The 15,607-nt window shown below is 42.5% G+C and overlaps 1 protein-coding gene across 3 annotated transcripts in view; it reads right to left on the bottom strand.

The window, feature by feature from the left end:
- LOC137571527 (phospholipid scramblase 2-like) overlaps window positions 1-15,607 on the bottom strand; it is a 68,265-nt gene that overhangs the window by 13,541 nt on the left and 39,117 nt on the right. For all 3 annotated transcript variants that reach the window (XM_068280756.1, XM_068280757.1, XM_068280758.1), the window contains exons 2-7: window positions 13,325-13,357; window positions 9,436-9,576; window positions 5,966-6,102; window positions 5,805-5,847; window positions 3,211-3,431; window positions 2,003-2,164 (exon numbers count right to left, since the gene is read on the bottom strand). In XM_068280756.1, the coding sequence (XP_068136857.1) occupies window positions 2,003-2,164; window positions 3,211-3,431; window positions 5,805-5,847; window positions 5,966-6,102; window positions 9,436-9,576; window positions 13,325-13,337 (717 nt within the window). In that variant the 5' untranslated portion in view covers window positions 13,338-13,357. The remainder of the gene's footprint in view (window positions 1-2,002; window positions 2,165-3,210; window positions 3,432-5,804; window positions 5,848-5,965; window positions 6,103-9,435; window positions 9,577-13,324; window positions 13,358-15,607) is intronic.

Genomic DNA, 15,607 nt, shown 5'->3' with positions numbered 1-15,607 from the left:
GCAAAAGCTGTAATTTATTGGAGGGTATGATTTAGCTATATGGGGACAAAGCAATTGCAGAAGGGGTGTCTGCTTCAATGCACAGCCAGAGTTGCATATCAGACTACAGAAAGCAAATATCAAACATATCAAACTCTAAAAGCAAAAACAGTATGAAAAAGCTGTGGCAATTAGTTACATTTCCTCTGCTCTCTTCAGACACTTCAGTCAGAAACACAGGACACATGAGCTGCAGCTGTTGGGAGCTCTCTCTCTGTCACACACAGAGCTACACATAGAGTTAACTGATCAAGTGTGAGGGGCATCTCCCCTCTCCTCATGGCTCAGTCAGCTCAGTTTTGGCTTCAGTAAAGTTTGAATGTATTTTGATAACAGTAAACAAAGAAGTTGCTACTAAAATGTATACACCAGTACTTAGCAGCACTTCCCAAACAATTCCTGTGTCAATTGAAAAAAAATATGTGAATCGATAGTATTCCTAGAGATAATTTATATAAGTTGAGATAAAAAGAATGGGACCCCTAGGGCAGCTTCACACAGGCTTCTGCTGGTGTGTCTGTAAAATGCTTTTCTGCAAGCGGGCAGAAAAATATTTTACAGCAGCAAGAGACTCAAAGCAATCCAGGAGCAACCCATCAAATCAGTGGCGTAGCTAAGGAGCTGTGGGCCCCGATGCAAGTTTTACAGTGGGGCCCCCCCAAGCACTCTATACCTAACAATTGATGCGGCGCACCAACTGCCAATGGCAACTACAGTGTCAGAGGTGCAAGAAGGGGATGGGGAACAGTTTGTTACTGATTACCACTATTCAAAGTATCTATAGAAGTGATTATTAGGCGCACAGGACCAATAGAGAGCTAATACTGTAGTTGAGGGAGGGCCCTTCGGGGCCCCTCTAGCCCAAGGGCCCCGATGCGGTAGCTACCTCTGCACCCCCTATTGCTACGCCCCTGCATCAAATTTAAAACTTGAACTTTTAATGAACTTCTTTATAAAAGGCATTCAATGGTAACACACGGCTAAAACACAAAAATTGATACTTAGCAGGCCTTTGCAGGTAATAGAGGTGCGGAGGTGAAGTCGTTTAGCCGTGTGTTACCATTGAATGCCTTTTATAAAGAAGTTCATTAAAAGTTCAAGTTTTATATTTGATGGGTTGCTCCTGGATTGCTTTGATTATCTTGCTGCTATTGAATGGACTTCCTTATTTTGATTCTGGATGTTGCACCATCTGTTTTGTATATGGTTCACGGCTTCATTTACTGAGTGCACTCGCCACACTTCATCCTTATTTTTGCAAGAAAAATATTTTACAGCGTCCGTCGTTTTTCACTGCTGCAGGGTGACATGGAGACGATGCAGTAAGCAAGGATCTTCCAGGGTCAGCTAAAATTATGGGAAATAAGGGGATTGAATGTTCGCACAGACATTACAGGTGCTGCCCATTCACTTAAATGAGCAGCATTTTGATGAGCTTCGAGGCCAAAGGAAAACATGCATGTGAACCAGCCCTTACTCCACCCACCACACTGGTTCACCCATTGGTCTCATTACCACTGCTGTTCCCTGGTAAGGTCAGTTACCATTGTGGTCGCTAATACTAGGTTGTGAAAGAGCACGGATGACTGATATGTTCTCCTGTGCACTCTGACTCCACTGATCTGAATGTAAACATTTACTAAAGAAGGTAGAAAAACCTATCCGTATGCATGGTAGCCATATAATGAGGGCTGAGAAACATTCTACTGAAGTGCTTATTTCTAGTGCCCCAGGAAAGAAAGGAAGGCAAAACCAGCAGCTTCAAGTCGTTTACCTAGCAGATGGTTAATTATCAGCTAGAGATCCTGTATTGCCTCAATTTTATGCTTTCATCATTTAGTGGAGGAGATTTGCCCATCAAGAAAATTTCTCAATCGCCAATAAAACGCAGCTTTAGACACTAATTCAGTGTAACATTAGCTGGGCAAGCTGTTGATTAAACCTAAAACAGACTCAACTATACCTCAAAATTGACATCACTGCAACAGCTACATGGTACGCAGGGACCATGGATCTTCATGACTTCTTCCTCCCTTTCATTCATGATGGTAAACCTTGGTAAACATGGGTGCCAGTTCTGTTTTATGTGGCCAATTACTGTGCCAGGAGGAGCTTCCACTTGCAGCTACATGTAGAAACATTGAAAGGGAACACGTTTTGCTTCAGAAACATGCTTACAATGACAAAAGGCACAACAAATACAGGTTTTAATCTGTATGAAAGCCAACAATTTTTTTTTATATGAGCAAAACTTGACAGAAGTTAACAGCTTTGGGTACCTGAATATAATGCTCAAACCCAACATCCAACAGGTTCAACAATATTAACCCCAAGATGTTAAAGAGAACTTATACTGCAGCAAACAATTTTTAATGTTGTCCCTTTGAAACAAGGATCAGTTTCCTAGGCCTAGTGCACACCAGAGCGGTTCGGCTGCGGTTTGCGATCCGCTTGTGGGTGCTGATCCGCTAGGGTAATGTATTTCAATGGGCTGGTGCACACCAGAGCGGGAGGCGTTTTGCAGAAACACATACTCCCGGGCTGCTGCAGATTTTGGATTGCGGATGCGTTTCTGCCTCAATGTTAAGTATAGGAAAAACGCAAACCGCTCTGAAAAACGGCACTTCAGAGCGGTTTGCCAGGCGTTTTTGTTACAGTAGCTGTTCAGTAAGCTTTACTGTAACAAAACATGAAATCTACTACACCAAAAACTCTTCACAAAACCGCAAAATGCTAGGTGAAACGCTACAGAAAAAGAAAAAGCATTTCAAAATCTGCTAGCATTTTGCGGATCTGCTAGCGGTTTTTGGTGTGCACCAGGCCCTAGAGGGTGGACATTTAAAAGTGGCACATGCTAAAATCCTCAGCGATAATCCTCTTTAAGCATTTATTAATTATTGGATTAGAGTTTGTGTACACAAGAACATACATCCATAATATGCTTATATACGCCTCTCGAATTGTTAATCTTAAAACCTAATACAGACAAGATATAACTTCCCTTCTAGGAAAAAAAAAAAAAAAAAAAAAAGGGAACCGTGTATTCCCAACATAAAAAAAATAAATAAAAAAAAAATGTCACCTACTGCCTGTAAGGTGTAGGGTTACAGCTATTGTGTGGATCAACTGACCACCAATGGTCTAATAAAATCCAGACTGGAGAGATCTTACCTTTTGCAGACAGCAGGGAAAACAGCAAGCAGAGCATCTGTACGGTCGGGAAAGCCTGATTACTTCACGCCCCATGTTATCAACAATTGTAATGACAAAAGACCGGGCAGGACCACAGAAGTTGCGAGTGCAGCAATCATTTTGTTCAGCAGCAAAATACACCCTCTGACCCATGCTGTTCTTGATTTCATATTTATTGTTACTTTCATAACCAATCAGAGCTAAAAAAAAATAAAATAAAGACAAATGTATAAACCACCACATGGTAAAGTGTGGTTATAGTTGCCAGAAAATTCCCTAGAAGCGAATCCATTGGAGCACAGAGAAAATTTAATGGCAATCCTGCCTTAAGATTTGAATTAGGCAGAAAGGCTAGTGTACAAACATGGTTCAAACTGAGAAAAAAAAAAAAACTAATTTGACAAGACAAAACATTTATATTGCGCTTTTCTCCTGGCGGACTCAAAGCGCCAGAGCTGCAGCCACTAGGACGCGCTCTATAGGCAGTAGCAGCGTTAGGGAGACTTGCCTAAGGTCTCCTACTGAATAGGTGCTGGCTTACTGAACAGGCAGAGCCGAGATTCGAACCCTGGTCTCCTGTGTCAGAGGCAGAGCCCTTAACCATTACACTATCATTTGCAAACTAGAATTCACAAACTGCTTCCAGTTTTCAATGCTTCATATTCTGTTGCCAAGAAACCGTACATTTCACCAGAATAAAGCAGCCAAAGGCCTCTATAGGGGATTATTTGTGCAAGTAACCACACGGTGTAAAACTGCAGCCGAAAGGCGCTTGGTGGCTGGCAGGCTGAGCAGCCTGACAATCGTGTAGTTCAGCTTCCCATGTAACCGAGGCTGTACATTACCTTCATGTGAAAGTCTTATAGTGAAGCTGAGGTCAATAAAAATGTTAAGATAAGCACTTCCTTTACACATGACCATAAGCCCACAGAGATCAGGACTTGATACAGAACGCTCCACATCTTGGCAATACATGGAAGATCGGGGTCACTGTACATAGTAGATTCCTGGCAGTGGTTGCCCTGTCTGCACTAGATGGTTGTCACTTGACTGGGGCCAAGTACAGCCCGAGGGCTGTATTGGGCCAGTTAGTGTTTTTAATCTTGCTTGCCGATAGAACGCCGGATGCTTCTCCTGTGCAGAGTTGCATGCAGTCCTTAATAACTCACCCAATCGCAGCCTTAATCTCCATTGTGTGTCAAGTGACCTGTTAGTATGTGCCTGCGAGTCACATGACGCTACTGTAGCCATGGAGATCACCGCTGGAAGGTGCAATTGGGCGAAATAAGCCCATCATTACACACCGCTCACAACTCTGCAAGGAGGGATGAGAGGAAGGCATTCCACACCGGAATAATGTTTTCCCAACCCTGATGTGCATGAGGCTTTAAGCTAAGTACACACAGACCAACCTGCAGCCTAATCATCATCTGACTTTAGTCTGTTAGACAATAATTAGGCATGTGCTTGCATGCAAACAATTGATGAGCAACTATGAACAGGTGATTTGCCAGACCCAACTGTCGGATCTATGTAGGTCTGATCATGCACTTGGTGCGTGTGTACAAGTTGTTTGAAAGTCTTGTACTTGTTTTGAATGTATGTCATTCCTCTTGCATGCACAGTATGTTAACTGAGTTGAAGGTTTAGGCGTCTAGGCATGTGGACATACAGGTCATGTGGTTCGTCAGGTTCCGTGGTTTATCATGGTGGTTGTGTGGTTTTATGCATAATGGACGTGTGTATGAGCTTTTAAAAAGGACACCTAAAGTAAGTGGTGAGAGGGAAAAATGTTACACTAATACTCTTGTAGCTAGCAGGGGGTACAAGCGATTTCAGTTTTTCCTTCTCCTTTAAAGAATAGTAACTTTACCCAAGGACTGAACTTCATTCCAATCAGTAACAGATACTCCCGTTCCCACGAGAAATCTTTATCTTTTTCTCAGATAGATCAAGGGTGTGGGTCTTTATGGCTGATATGGTGGTGAAACCCCTCCCACAGTGTGAGGTCATGACCAAGGTCCTGACAGTGATGTCTAAACCTCATCGCATTGTGGAAAATAACGGCTTTTTCCAAGCAAGCAATATCTCCCTCTGCATAGAACTCAATAAATGAACATTCTGCACAGATCACCTGGCAGAACCAAGGTCACCACCAAAGAAATTTCAGAACGTAAATCAGGATGAGGAACAATTTTACGATGGGCAAACACTGACTAAATCTATAAATACTGCAAACAGTAGCAAATTTTATTCATGTTATTTTAACTTCAGTTCCTCTTTGAAAACAGGGATGTGAGAATATATTGTATATAAAAAGGGCAATTGGGGAATATTTTAGAGGCATTGCTACAAATACTGCAGGGAAATGACAATTAGTATATGCACAGAGCAATAGCTTTGACTCTACATACGGTACTGAAGGAAACATGCCAGTATCTTAAAAACTGTACTAAAAGCTCTCATTGGAAATATTCAGCATTCTTAATCAGAGTCCCATAAAAAGCATTTTCCAAATAAGTACACAATATAGGAACTGTAAAAATGACAAACAAACCAAACTAAATACATACCTTCCAAAAGTTCTACTTGTTGATGGATAAGTACCTGATCTATCTGTAACAGAATATGAAAATACAAATTAAGGTCTTACAAATACAGATAAAGAATATATAAAGCAAAATATAACAAGGAGCTTAACAGAGGACTTCTTGTGCATATAGTGACCACTAACCTGGGACAAATATTCTAAGCCTGGTGGACAATTTGGGATTGTTGGAGGAGTCGGCATCCACTGTGCCTGTCCACCGGGCCCCATTGGCTGGTTCTGTACGGGAGGAGGACCACCATATTGACCGTAGTTAGGCTGACCTGGTGAAAAGAAAGATTTACCACTGAAAGAAGTAAAAATCAAAAACTAAAAATCTGTTTGGCTACAGCACCACAAGAAAAGCGGATTTTATACAGCTCTGGTGGCGATCAACAGAGGATTACACAGAGCAGTACAGTCAGATTACACAGCAGCATCGACCTCTCACGCATGATGGGCTTCTGTGATCCTCTGTGAACCTGGTGGCCATCTTGATGTGGTCCTTGTTCAAGTATAGTCACATTTGCAAGGAAGGGGGGGGGGGGGGGGGCTGAAGACGTGTGAATGAGTCGCTAACAATTCTAAAAGTTCCCATAGACCTAAAGATTATGAGCAGATTCGAAAATTTTTTATTTGTAATCGAATTTGATTAGAGATAAATTTGTCTCTTGGCAATTCTGCCCGTACACTACAAGCCGATCAATTGCCCACTAATAGGCCAGTGCAGTGGGGCTAAAGGTGCCCATACAGCGAATAATGATCAGATTCAAACAAGAGAGATCTCAGATCAAATCTGATCAGAGAGATCTTTTGGCTACCCATACACCGCAGGCTGATTCCTGATTAATTTCATGCTGAAATCTTTGGGAATCTGCCTTAACGCTGCCTTCCCCAAATTGTTTGTGTCCCCGGGGCCCCATGCATTAAAATACTTTGCCACTCTGCTGTCCTATGTGTCCACTGTACTTCCGCACCGGCAATCTACGTGGCTGCCAGAATTCTAGCATGTGGTGCAAGTGTGGTGTCACATACCCCAGTGCTATATGCCAGTAGTCACGTGGGACCCAATTGTGGAAATACAGCAGATATTCAGCGGACACAGTGACAAGTATTTCAATGAACAAAAAAAAAATAAAAAATTGAGGGATATCGGAAAGGGGTTCCATCGTGATCATCGTCTTTGACCAATTTGGCCCACAATCAGTTGAATAGTTTATCAAGGAATGCTTGTGGCAGCATCGATTTTCGGCCATATAACACCGGCTGTGGAGTCGGAGTCATTTTGGTTACCCGGAGTCGGAGTCGTGGTTTCATAAACTGAGGAGTCGGAAGATTTTTGTACCGACTCCACAGCCCTGGATATAACACTTACGAATTGGATAATCGATCGGCTGCCAAGTCGCAAGATGCATGGCCATCTTAACCCTTTAGCTGTCAATTTAGAGAATTGCAAGTGCTCCAAGCCAATTTAGCACTTTAATTTCTTAATTGTTACAGTTCCCTGCTTCCAATTAGTACTGCTGTAATGTGCATTTATGACCACTTGTCACTAGGGGGCAGTGGGACAACAACAGAACTTCTGCTTTCAGAGTGAGTTAGTGAGCGAGTGTGCGAAAGAGAGAAGTATTCCAAGAATTTACAGCATAACGAGTTCGTCCGACTGAAGTCAAAAGCACTGCACTTTTCTCAAACGAGATAACTATTGAAGCTACTAATGGGTTAAAAGATTATACCATCAAGAAAAATCCTACATTAAAATATCTATGCTAAATGTGTTTCTCTTTTTTACAGTTTGAGAGTAAACCTAATCAGAGACGAGAATCAGGAATACGAACATTTTCTAGCAACCCGGAGTGGTTCTTTAATGACAGTGCTGTCTACATCCATTACAAGCCTCTCTTTGAAAGGATAGCTACCAATTATGGCACTTTCCAATTTGGACATTAAAGTCATTAGCTAGTAAATGCACAGTGCACTCAGTCAAAATAGATAAGATTACCGTTACTCCACCACACTGCTCATCCTGGAATGTTCTGTACATTCACAGCCACAGAGCACAGAACACAGAACACGGCAACTGTCAGTGTGCATGACAGAGGAAGATATACAGCTTGCATGTAAACATGTCATTATGGAGCAGACCTAGAGTAAACGCATACAAGTGTAGCACAAAGTCTCACAGGATTTGCAATGCTGTAAGATGCATCTAAACCATATACTGAAAGAAACAAAGCTGCAGGAAATTGCTTCTGTTTGGGAAAGGAAGCAGGATGATCACGATAAACCTTGAAGTCCTACTGCCACCAGATGAAAGCAAAGACTGAAAGGATTTCAACGTTACATCATGAAATGTGATACAAGCGTTCAGCTGTTACAAACACCAGCAGTGTAGTTTTATCAGGTAAAACCAAACGCAACAAGTTTTAACAGATCAGGAATTACAGTATATACAAAAACCATGGAAATTTAGATCTAAAGAGGAACTCCAGTCTAAAACATACTGTCATTAAGTTACATTAGTTATGTTAATTAAAATGGATAGGTAATATAATCTCTTACCCACACTGTTTTAAAAGAACAGGCAAATGTTTGATTTCATGATGGCAGCCATCTTTTTGGTTGAAAGGAGGTGACAGGGAGCATGAGACACAGCCCAACTGTCCTGAGCACCTCTCCCAGTTGCTAGGCAACATGAAAAAGATAGGAAATCCCATCATGCTCTGCACAGCATCAGGGAAAAAAAGCCCGGGCTTTTTTCTTTGATGGGTGGAGCTTAGCTAAAAATGCAGCTAAAAATGATGCTTTGGTAAGAAAAACAATGTTCTGATGCTGTGAAACACCATGTCTTCAGTTCTGCTGAGTAGATTTTTAGTCCGGAGGTTCACTTTAAAGAGAAACTCCGACCAAAAATTGAACTTTATCCCAATCAGTAGCCGATACCCATTTTTGCGCCAGAAACATTTTTGGAACAGGGAATCAAACAGGGAAGTACTTGGGCCAATAAAAGTTGAAGACGGCAGGTGTAGTATCTAGACAAGCGCATTTGTACAGCTATTAATAAACAGTCAAGAAAATAATAAGGGATGCAAGCACGGGTCTTCTGAAGTGAGATACGCATAAACCACAGTGTGGTCACCACACGGTGCAACTGGAGTCTTTCAGCTTAGTATATGTAAAACAAAAACAGGATATTCATCTTGGCCTGATATAAGAAGGAACAGACTTGAAGCATCCAATGAAGAGTCTTCAGACTGGCTAGCCAAGCAAATTACTCCCAACATGTGTTGGTTTTCTTTACTCTAAAGGTGCGTACAACCGATTGATTTATGTCACCCGTCGGGGGTCAGGACCCAATCCCCTCAGCCAACATTGCTGACCAGACCTGTACATATGCGCATTAGCTGTGTAGCTGACAACACTTTCTGCTATGATGGAAGGACGGACTCTTCAAAGTGGTTGGCTGCCCATCGGGTGAGTAGATCCACTGGGCTTTAACGCTTCTATGGCAGGGGGTCGGGGGCCACGTACATGTGTCTAATTATTGGCTGAGGCTACCTCAGCCAACTAATCAAGCGTGTGTGCAGGCCTTTAACCACTCTTTCATCAACACCTACCTTGATATGCGCCTGGAGGAGGTTGTGGATATCCATATCCTGGAGCCATTCCTGGCGGTGGATAGCCAGGAGCAGGACCATATCCAGGATTCCCTGGACCACCGCCTTGGTAATTTGGTCCAGCATTAGGGTTATATCCATCTAACAGGATAAAATTAAAAAAAAAAAAAAAAAAAAGTTGAAATCACTGGATTTACACAAAATGACCAAATGTTTCTACTTTTTCCATGTAAGATCTACTGTATATGTAAGAAACTACTTTGATACAAAACACCCCATAATGGCATATGGGGGTTTGGGGAGGTGGTGAAAGTTTACTTGTGTACATGGGATTTTTTTATATTTAATAAATCTGCCAAAACATCAAGTATTCACAGCCTTCTTTGCCATGAAGCTCAAAATTGAAGCTCTGACAGGTTTTGGACAGGTACATTTCCTCACGGCTCATCTTCAAAGCTCCATTTACACAGGTATTCTGAAAGACTGTGGTACAGTACAGCTGCCCGAATAGTATACAGGTGAGTGGAAAGGCTAGTTGCCATCTTTATATAGATCTTTGCCAGGAAGCACTTTTGAAAAGGAATTAAGGAACCAGAGCATACATACACCCATGAGGGTTGGGGGCTAGTGTAAAACCTTCGGGGAAAAAAAAAAAAAAACCTTCAGAAAGGTGAAATTACAAATACCATGCTTAAAGTTACACTTGCACAGGAATTTGTGTACTCCGTAAACTTAATTCCAAGACAAATTTGAATCTCAAACGTGTAAATATTCCTCTTAAATCTGATGCATACGGCACAGGTGCCGACTTCTGACATGCGCAGTAAGCGTCAGATTTCACAGTTGGCTGTGGCGGACCCCATAAACTATTTGTGGAGATCATAGAGTTGCTATGCTGCTGTAGGGGGCAGCACAGTTTAGTGGAAAGGGGGCTGTTTCATTGGAACGCTCCAACGTACCTTCCACAGCATCAGAGAGGAATAACTGCTGCTACAAACTACTGATTTTATCACTTCCTGTTAATTAACATAATGCTCCAAAAGCACATCAGGAAGAGTTGTTCCCGATAATATTAACATTATGGCCAATAATGTAAATAAAGTTAGAATCAAATTATCAAAAATAGTATTTTTATTTTAGTTTTGATATTGTGCCCCTTTTAAGATCTAGCATGCACGTTGGATCTTTAAAGGACCTATTTCACGAAAATCTTAAAATTTTAAATACATGTAAACAGATACAAATAAGAAGTATGTTTCTTCCAAAGTAAAAGGAGCCATAAATTACTTTTCTCCTTTTCATAGCAGGTCTGTACTGCACTCATTCACAGAGCTGCAATCCTGAATAATCACCACAAATTGATAGTACAATTTCATTTTCTGTTGATGTGTGTTTGTAAATGTACATGGTGAATAGTGCTAAATCTTGAGTTAAAGAAAACCGTGAATCAAAATCGCTATTTCTGACAGAAAATTGTGCAATTCAATTGTTTCCTAAAATCATTCAGGCCTAAACAATACAGTGTTCTTTGGGACTTTGTGTTGCGCTACATCTTGTGGGTCTATTGTTTTTATAGTATAGAGGAGTGAACCAATCGTACCAGCTGTAATGCTGGGAATACACGGTACGTTTCTGTACCGTGTATCGAGCAGCTGATCTGGCCAGCTGATAATATTCAGCTGGTCCGATCACGCTGCTCGACCCCCACCAGTTGGATCCCCGCCGGCGGACAATGGCAGGGAATCGAGCAGCTGATGAGGGACGAGCGGTAATCGATCCGCGGGGACGTGGCGGGGGGGGGGGGGGGGGGGGGTCGATCCGGCAGCTAATCGGCCGCCGGATCGACCCGTGTATTCCCAGCATGGGAGATAAACATCTGAGGTGTGTGAGGTACTCGTGTGTAATTTTACTATGAATCTGATGTTCATAGAGCACCATCACCAGTATCTACCTGGATTATATACAGTACTTGTAATTGGTTTCATAATTCTATAATAGAAAACCAAATTACCGGTACTTGTTACTCTGAGGAAGCTACTTATGCTGTGAAATGTGCATGAGGGACATCTACAAGTTTGTTTTTTTTAATAACCCGATAACCACAAAGTGATGGAGTTACCAGATCCTTTTTCCCTTTCCTTTTCCTTGGAGTTACCAGATCTGTCAAACAGCAATGGCACCCCCACACTAAAATATTTAACAAGCGTTTGTCATTGCAGGGTGAGAGCTCAGTGGGGGGGATGTGTGTGCCACAATCTGTACCTGGCTAAAGGTATAAAAACTACTGTATCTCCCGAAATGGAACATTTTAATGTATTCATTTGAATGCACTTAAGGAACGGCAAATAAAATTGATGTTTTTTAGTGAACTGGCTGACATGTAGTGCATGCTTGTACCTCCAATATTACCAGGGTTTATAAACCCACAATCTATGCAGTTTGGCTACACAAGGTCTGTACAATTTCAGTAAATCTTTTTGCCAATTCACTTTTAGGTCATATATCCACAAAGGACTGACTATGATGGGGCATCAGTAAGCTACACACTGCAGTAGCCGCCCCCACAGAGATTTCTCATCCATGCTGCATCCCTTAAAGGAGTCATCAGGGAAACCTGGATAAAATAAGTTACACTTACCAGGGGCTTCCTCTAGCCCCAAGCTCCCAGCATGTCCCTCGCCGCAGCTCTCCCCGCAGCTCGCTCCAGGTCCCCGGCGATTAAGTCAGGCCGACCTCCAGGTCGGCCTGTACTGCGCGAGTGACGCTATCAATCACCGCCACGTGGGCCGGAGCAGACTGTAGGTCAGCCTGACGTCATCGCCGGGGACCGGGAGCGAACTGCGGTGAGCGGCTGCGGGGAGAGCCGCGGCAAGGGACATGCTGGGAGCTTGGGGCTGGAGGAAGCCCCCGGTAAGTAGCACTTATTTTATCCAAGTTTCCCTGATGACACCTTTAACTAAAGATTGCCTACATACTGAATGGGCATTTAGCTTGCAAATACACATTGCTAGCAGCAAATGTATGATTCTGGGCCAAATCTGCTGCATTTCCCTGCATATGAGCTGCACTGGAACCACTGCCCATCTAGTTGCTTGCTGTCCAGATCAAACTGCAGTGTGAACGTGGACTGCATGCTGCAGTCGAATCCCTATAGAAGTGCATGGCATAGCGATTCCAGCTAAAGCTGCATAGCAGAACGCATGTCGCAGCGGAAACAACCACAAGTCTAGTGGAAAGAAGCCCTAACAGGTGGTTGCATAGACCTTTTAGAAAATCTTAAAGAGGAACTTCAGCCTAAACATACATATTGTCATTAAGTTACATTAGTTATGTAAATTAAAATAGATAGGTAATATAATCTCTTACCCACCCTGTTTTAAAAGAACAGGCCAATGTTTGTGATTTCATGAGGGCAGCCATCTTTTTGGTTGAAAGGAGGTGACAGGGAGCATGAGACACAGTTCCAACTGTCCAGTGTCGTGATCACCCCTCCCAGTTGCTAGGCAATGAGATCATCAGAAATCCCATCATCCTTTGCACAGCATCACAACGCAACGCCCCACTGTGAACCTAGCCTCAATCTCAAACATGCAGCTGATTTGAAGTCATCTCAGGCAGAACACTAGTTATATACTGACAATGGTACAGATTTCTCAAACCTAGTGCAAGCAGAACTGGTACAAAAGGGAAGCAGTTGCTCAAAGTGAACAATCAGAGACCTTAACCTCAGAAGTCTGAGCTAAGACAACATGAATGCTGGCACACAAGAATTTTCTAGAATTAATTTCATTACGCTAATGCGAGCCAAAGGCTTGGATATCCATTATTTTAAGAGGTTTTACTTGTGACATATGATCGATTAAGTCTTGAAACATGAATAGCTTCTTACCTTTCATTTCCATGATGCCACAAACAAGTCAGTCTATAAAAGGAGACAAAATAAAGAAAGCAGGTTTGTAAATCTTCCCAGGGCAAGAAAATTATAACTCAAAATGTTTTCCAATAGGTCTTGTTCATGTTGTAATGGTTTAGGGTTTATGTGGTAGGAATGTATTGAAGTTCAAATAATACAAATTTTGCTATGACAGATAAAAAAGGGCTCTTTTTCCCAGAAGTTTCCCAACAACAGTTAACTAACAATTGATTCCCATTAAACATCATTACTGCTGTTTGTGCAACTGTGTGCATTATAACTGGAAAGGGATTATGGATTGCCCAACCTTCCCTGTATCACATGATAATTACCTATGACATTTTCAGGGATGAACAATGGTGCGCTGAAAGGCGACACCAAGAGACTTCTCAGAGTACATCTTTGTTTTGCCAAGCTACAGTCAGCACTACGTGACACCTTCCTAACGGTAAAAAAGACTTGGCAGCCTCCTATACGAAACAGCACTTTCTACTAAAATATGACAGGTGAATATTTGTGTTTAGACATTTCTCCAGTCTTATATTAACAGCTATCTTTAGCACCTTTAGGCCTTTTTTGGGCTAACGCACCCCCCCCTCCCCCCAGCGTAATAGCAAACACACTCCTATAGTGCTTTTTAGAGCAATTTTCCAGTTTTCCTATACTTTACATTGAGGCGTACTCCCCTCCAAAATGCTGCACAACCCGCATTTGAGGAAAACAAAAAAAACATCACTCTGGTAGCCAAAAATATTGATGCACTACTGATTTTAATTGTGCACCAGCCCTTTCACATGGTAGGCTGAGGGTCAAATGCAAAGTTCAACCTCCCATGTGAAAGAGGCCCGATTCACACTTAGAAGCACAAAACGCCAGCAATTATTATCAGCATTCTGCGGGTGTGATTTTTCCGCAATTTCACGTGGTGGTGGTGGGGGGACCCCAGCTACCATGCAGTTATAATTTGAATGCTCAGCAGAGGAACTGTTTCCTTTGTCAAATCATGTTTTTTGGAGCCAGAAAACCCAATTTTAAAAATAAGCTCTTATGATCTGAATATCACCTCTGTTGAAGGAGCCAACGGGCAGGCTGTGTGGGTGGGGATGCTAGTATGATTTCCTAGTCCCACATCCATATAACTAGGAATTGTGATTCAAAGAAAGGTAATACAAGGAATACACTGTAATGCAGAGTGCATGGTAAGATGTGTAGGAACAGCCATGTAGAATGTAACTCTTCCATGACTTTCTAAAAGCAAGGTTTACACCATAGTATTGTCATTGAGGTTCTTAGGAGGCCAGAGGCAATAGGGGAACATCAGAATATACCAATGTGACCAGAGACATCTGGCTCCTGCTCCAACCCACCCGTTAGCTCTGCTAGTTTCCATTACGAAGCACATAAGAAGCCCTAGAAGTCATTATGTTGTACTGTCATTCACTCAGGCAACTCCCTGTCCACATTGGTGATATAAAAAGCACCAGTATTTGTTTATTGTATTTATAAAGCAACATATTACACAGGGCTGGACATTCGTTTAGGTTACAGACAATAGTTAGGTGTGACATACAGCTCTGGTTGAACTCGATGGAGGTATGTGTGTATGTGTCTTTCAACCTAAATAACTATGCAACAGCAATATGACAATACACGAATACAAGAAATACCAGATCACGCAGCACAGTATGAGTACAAGGTAATACTTAGTCATTGGATGGGAGCATGGAGATTAGGCAAGTTGAGTTCATTCAAATGCATAGTATGGGTGCACAGTAATGGAGGTGCATGATCAGGTAGGACACAAAAGGAGGAGGACCCTGCCCAAAGGCTTACAATCTAGAGGGAGAGGTAGGGACACAAAAGGTAGGGGACCAGAGTTCAGCTGCAGGTTTAGAGCACTTGTAAGGGCGGGTAGGCCAGAGTGAAAAAGGTGAGTTTTTAGGGCCTTCTTGAAGATGTTGAAGGAGGGGGCTGCCCTAATGGGTGGAGGTAGGGAGTTCCATAGTGTTGGAGCAGCTCTTGAGAAGTCCTGGAGGCATGCATGGGACTGGGTGATGCGGGGGGCAGTCAGGCGAAGTTCATTGGAGGAGCGCAGTGAGCTGCTAGGTGTAGGTGAGTAAGATCGGAAATGTAGGTTGGACAGGTTTTGTGGACATAGTCAGAAAATGCTCAGATAGCCGTGACATTTAAATTATGCCCAATTGGCACCAAGGGGCCTAAAGTGTGCCAAGAAAACATCCACATTACACCACCAGCCTG

This window comes from Hyperolius riggenbachi, chromosome 4 (genome assembly GCF_040937935.1).
Source record: "Hyperolius riggenbachi isolate aHypRig1 chromosome 4, aHypRig1.pri, whole genome shotgun sequence".
Lineage (NCBI taxonomy): Eukaryota > Metazoa > Chordata > Amphibia > Anura > Hyperoliidae > Hyperolius > Hyperolius riggenbachi.
This window is presented reverse-complemented; position numbering and strand designations above follow the sequence as displayed.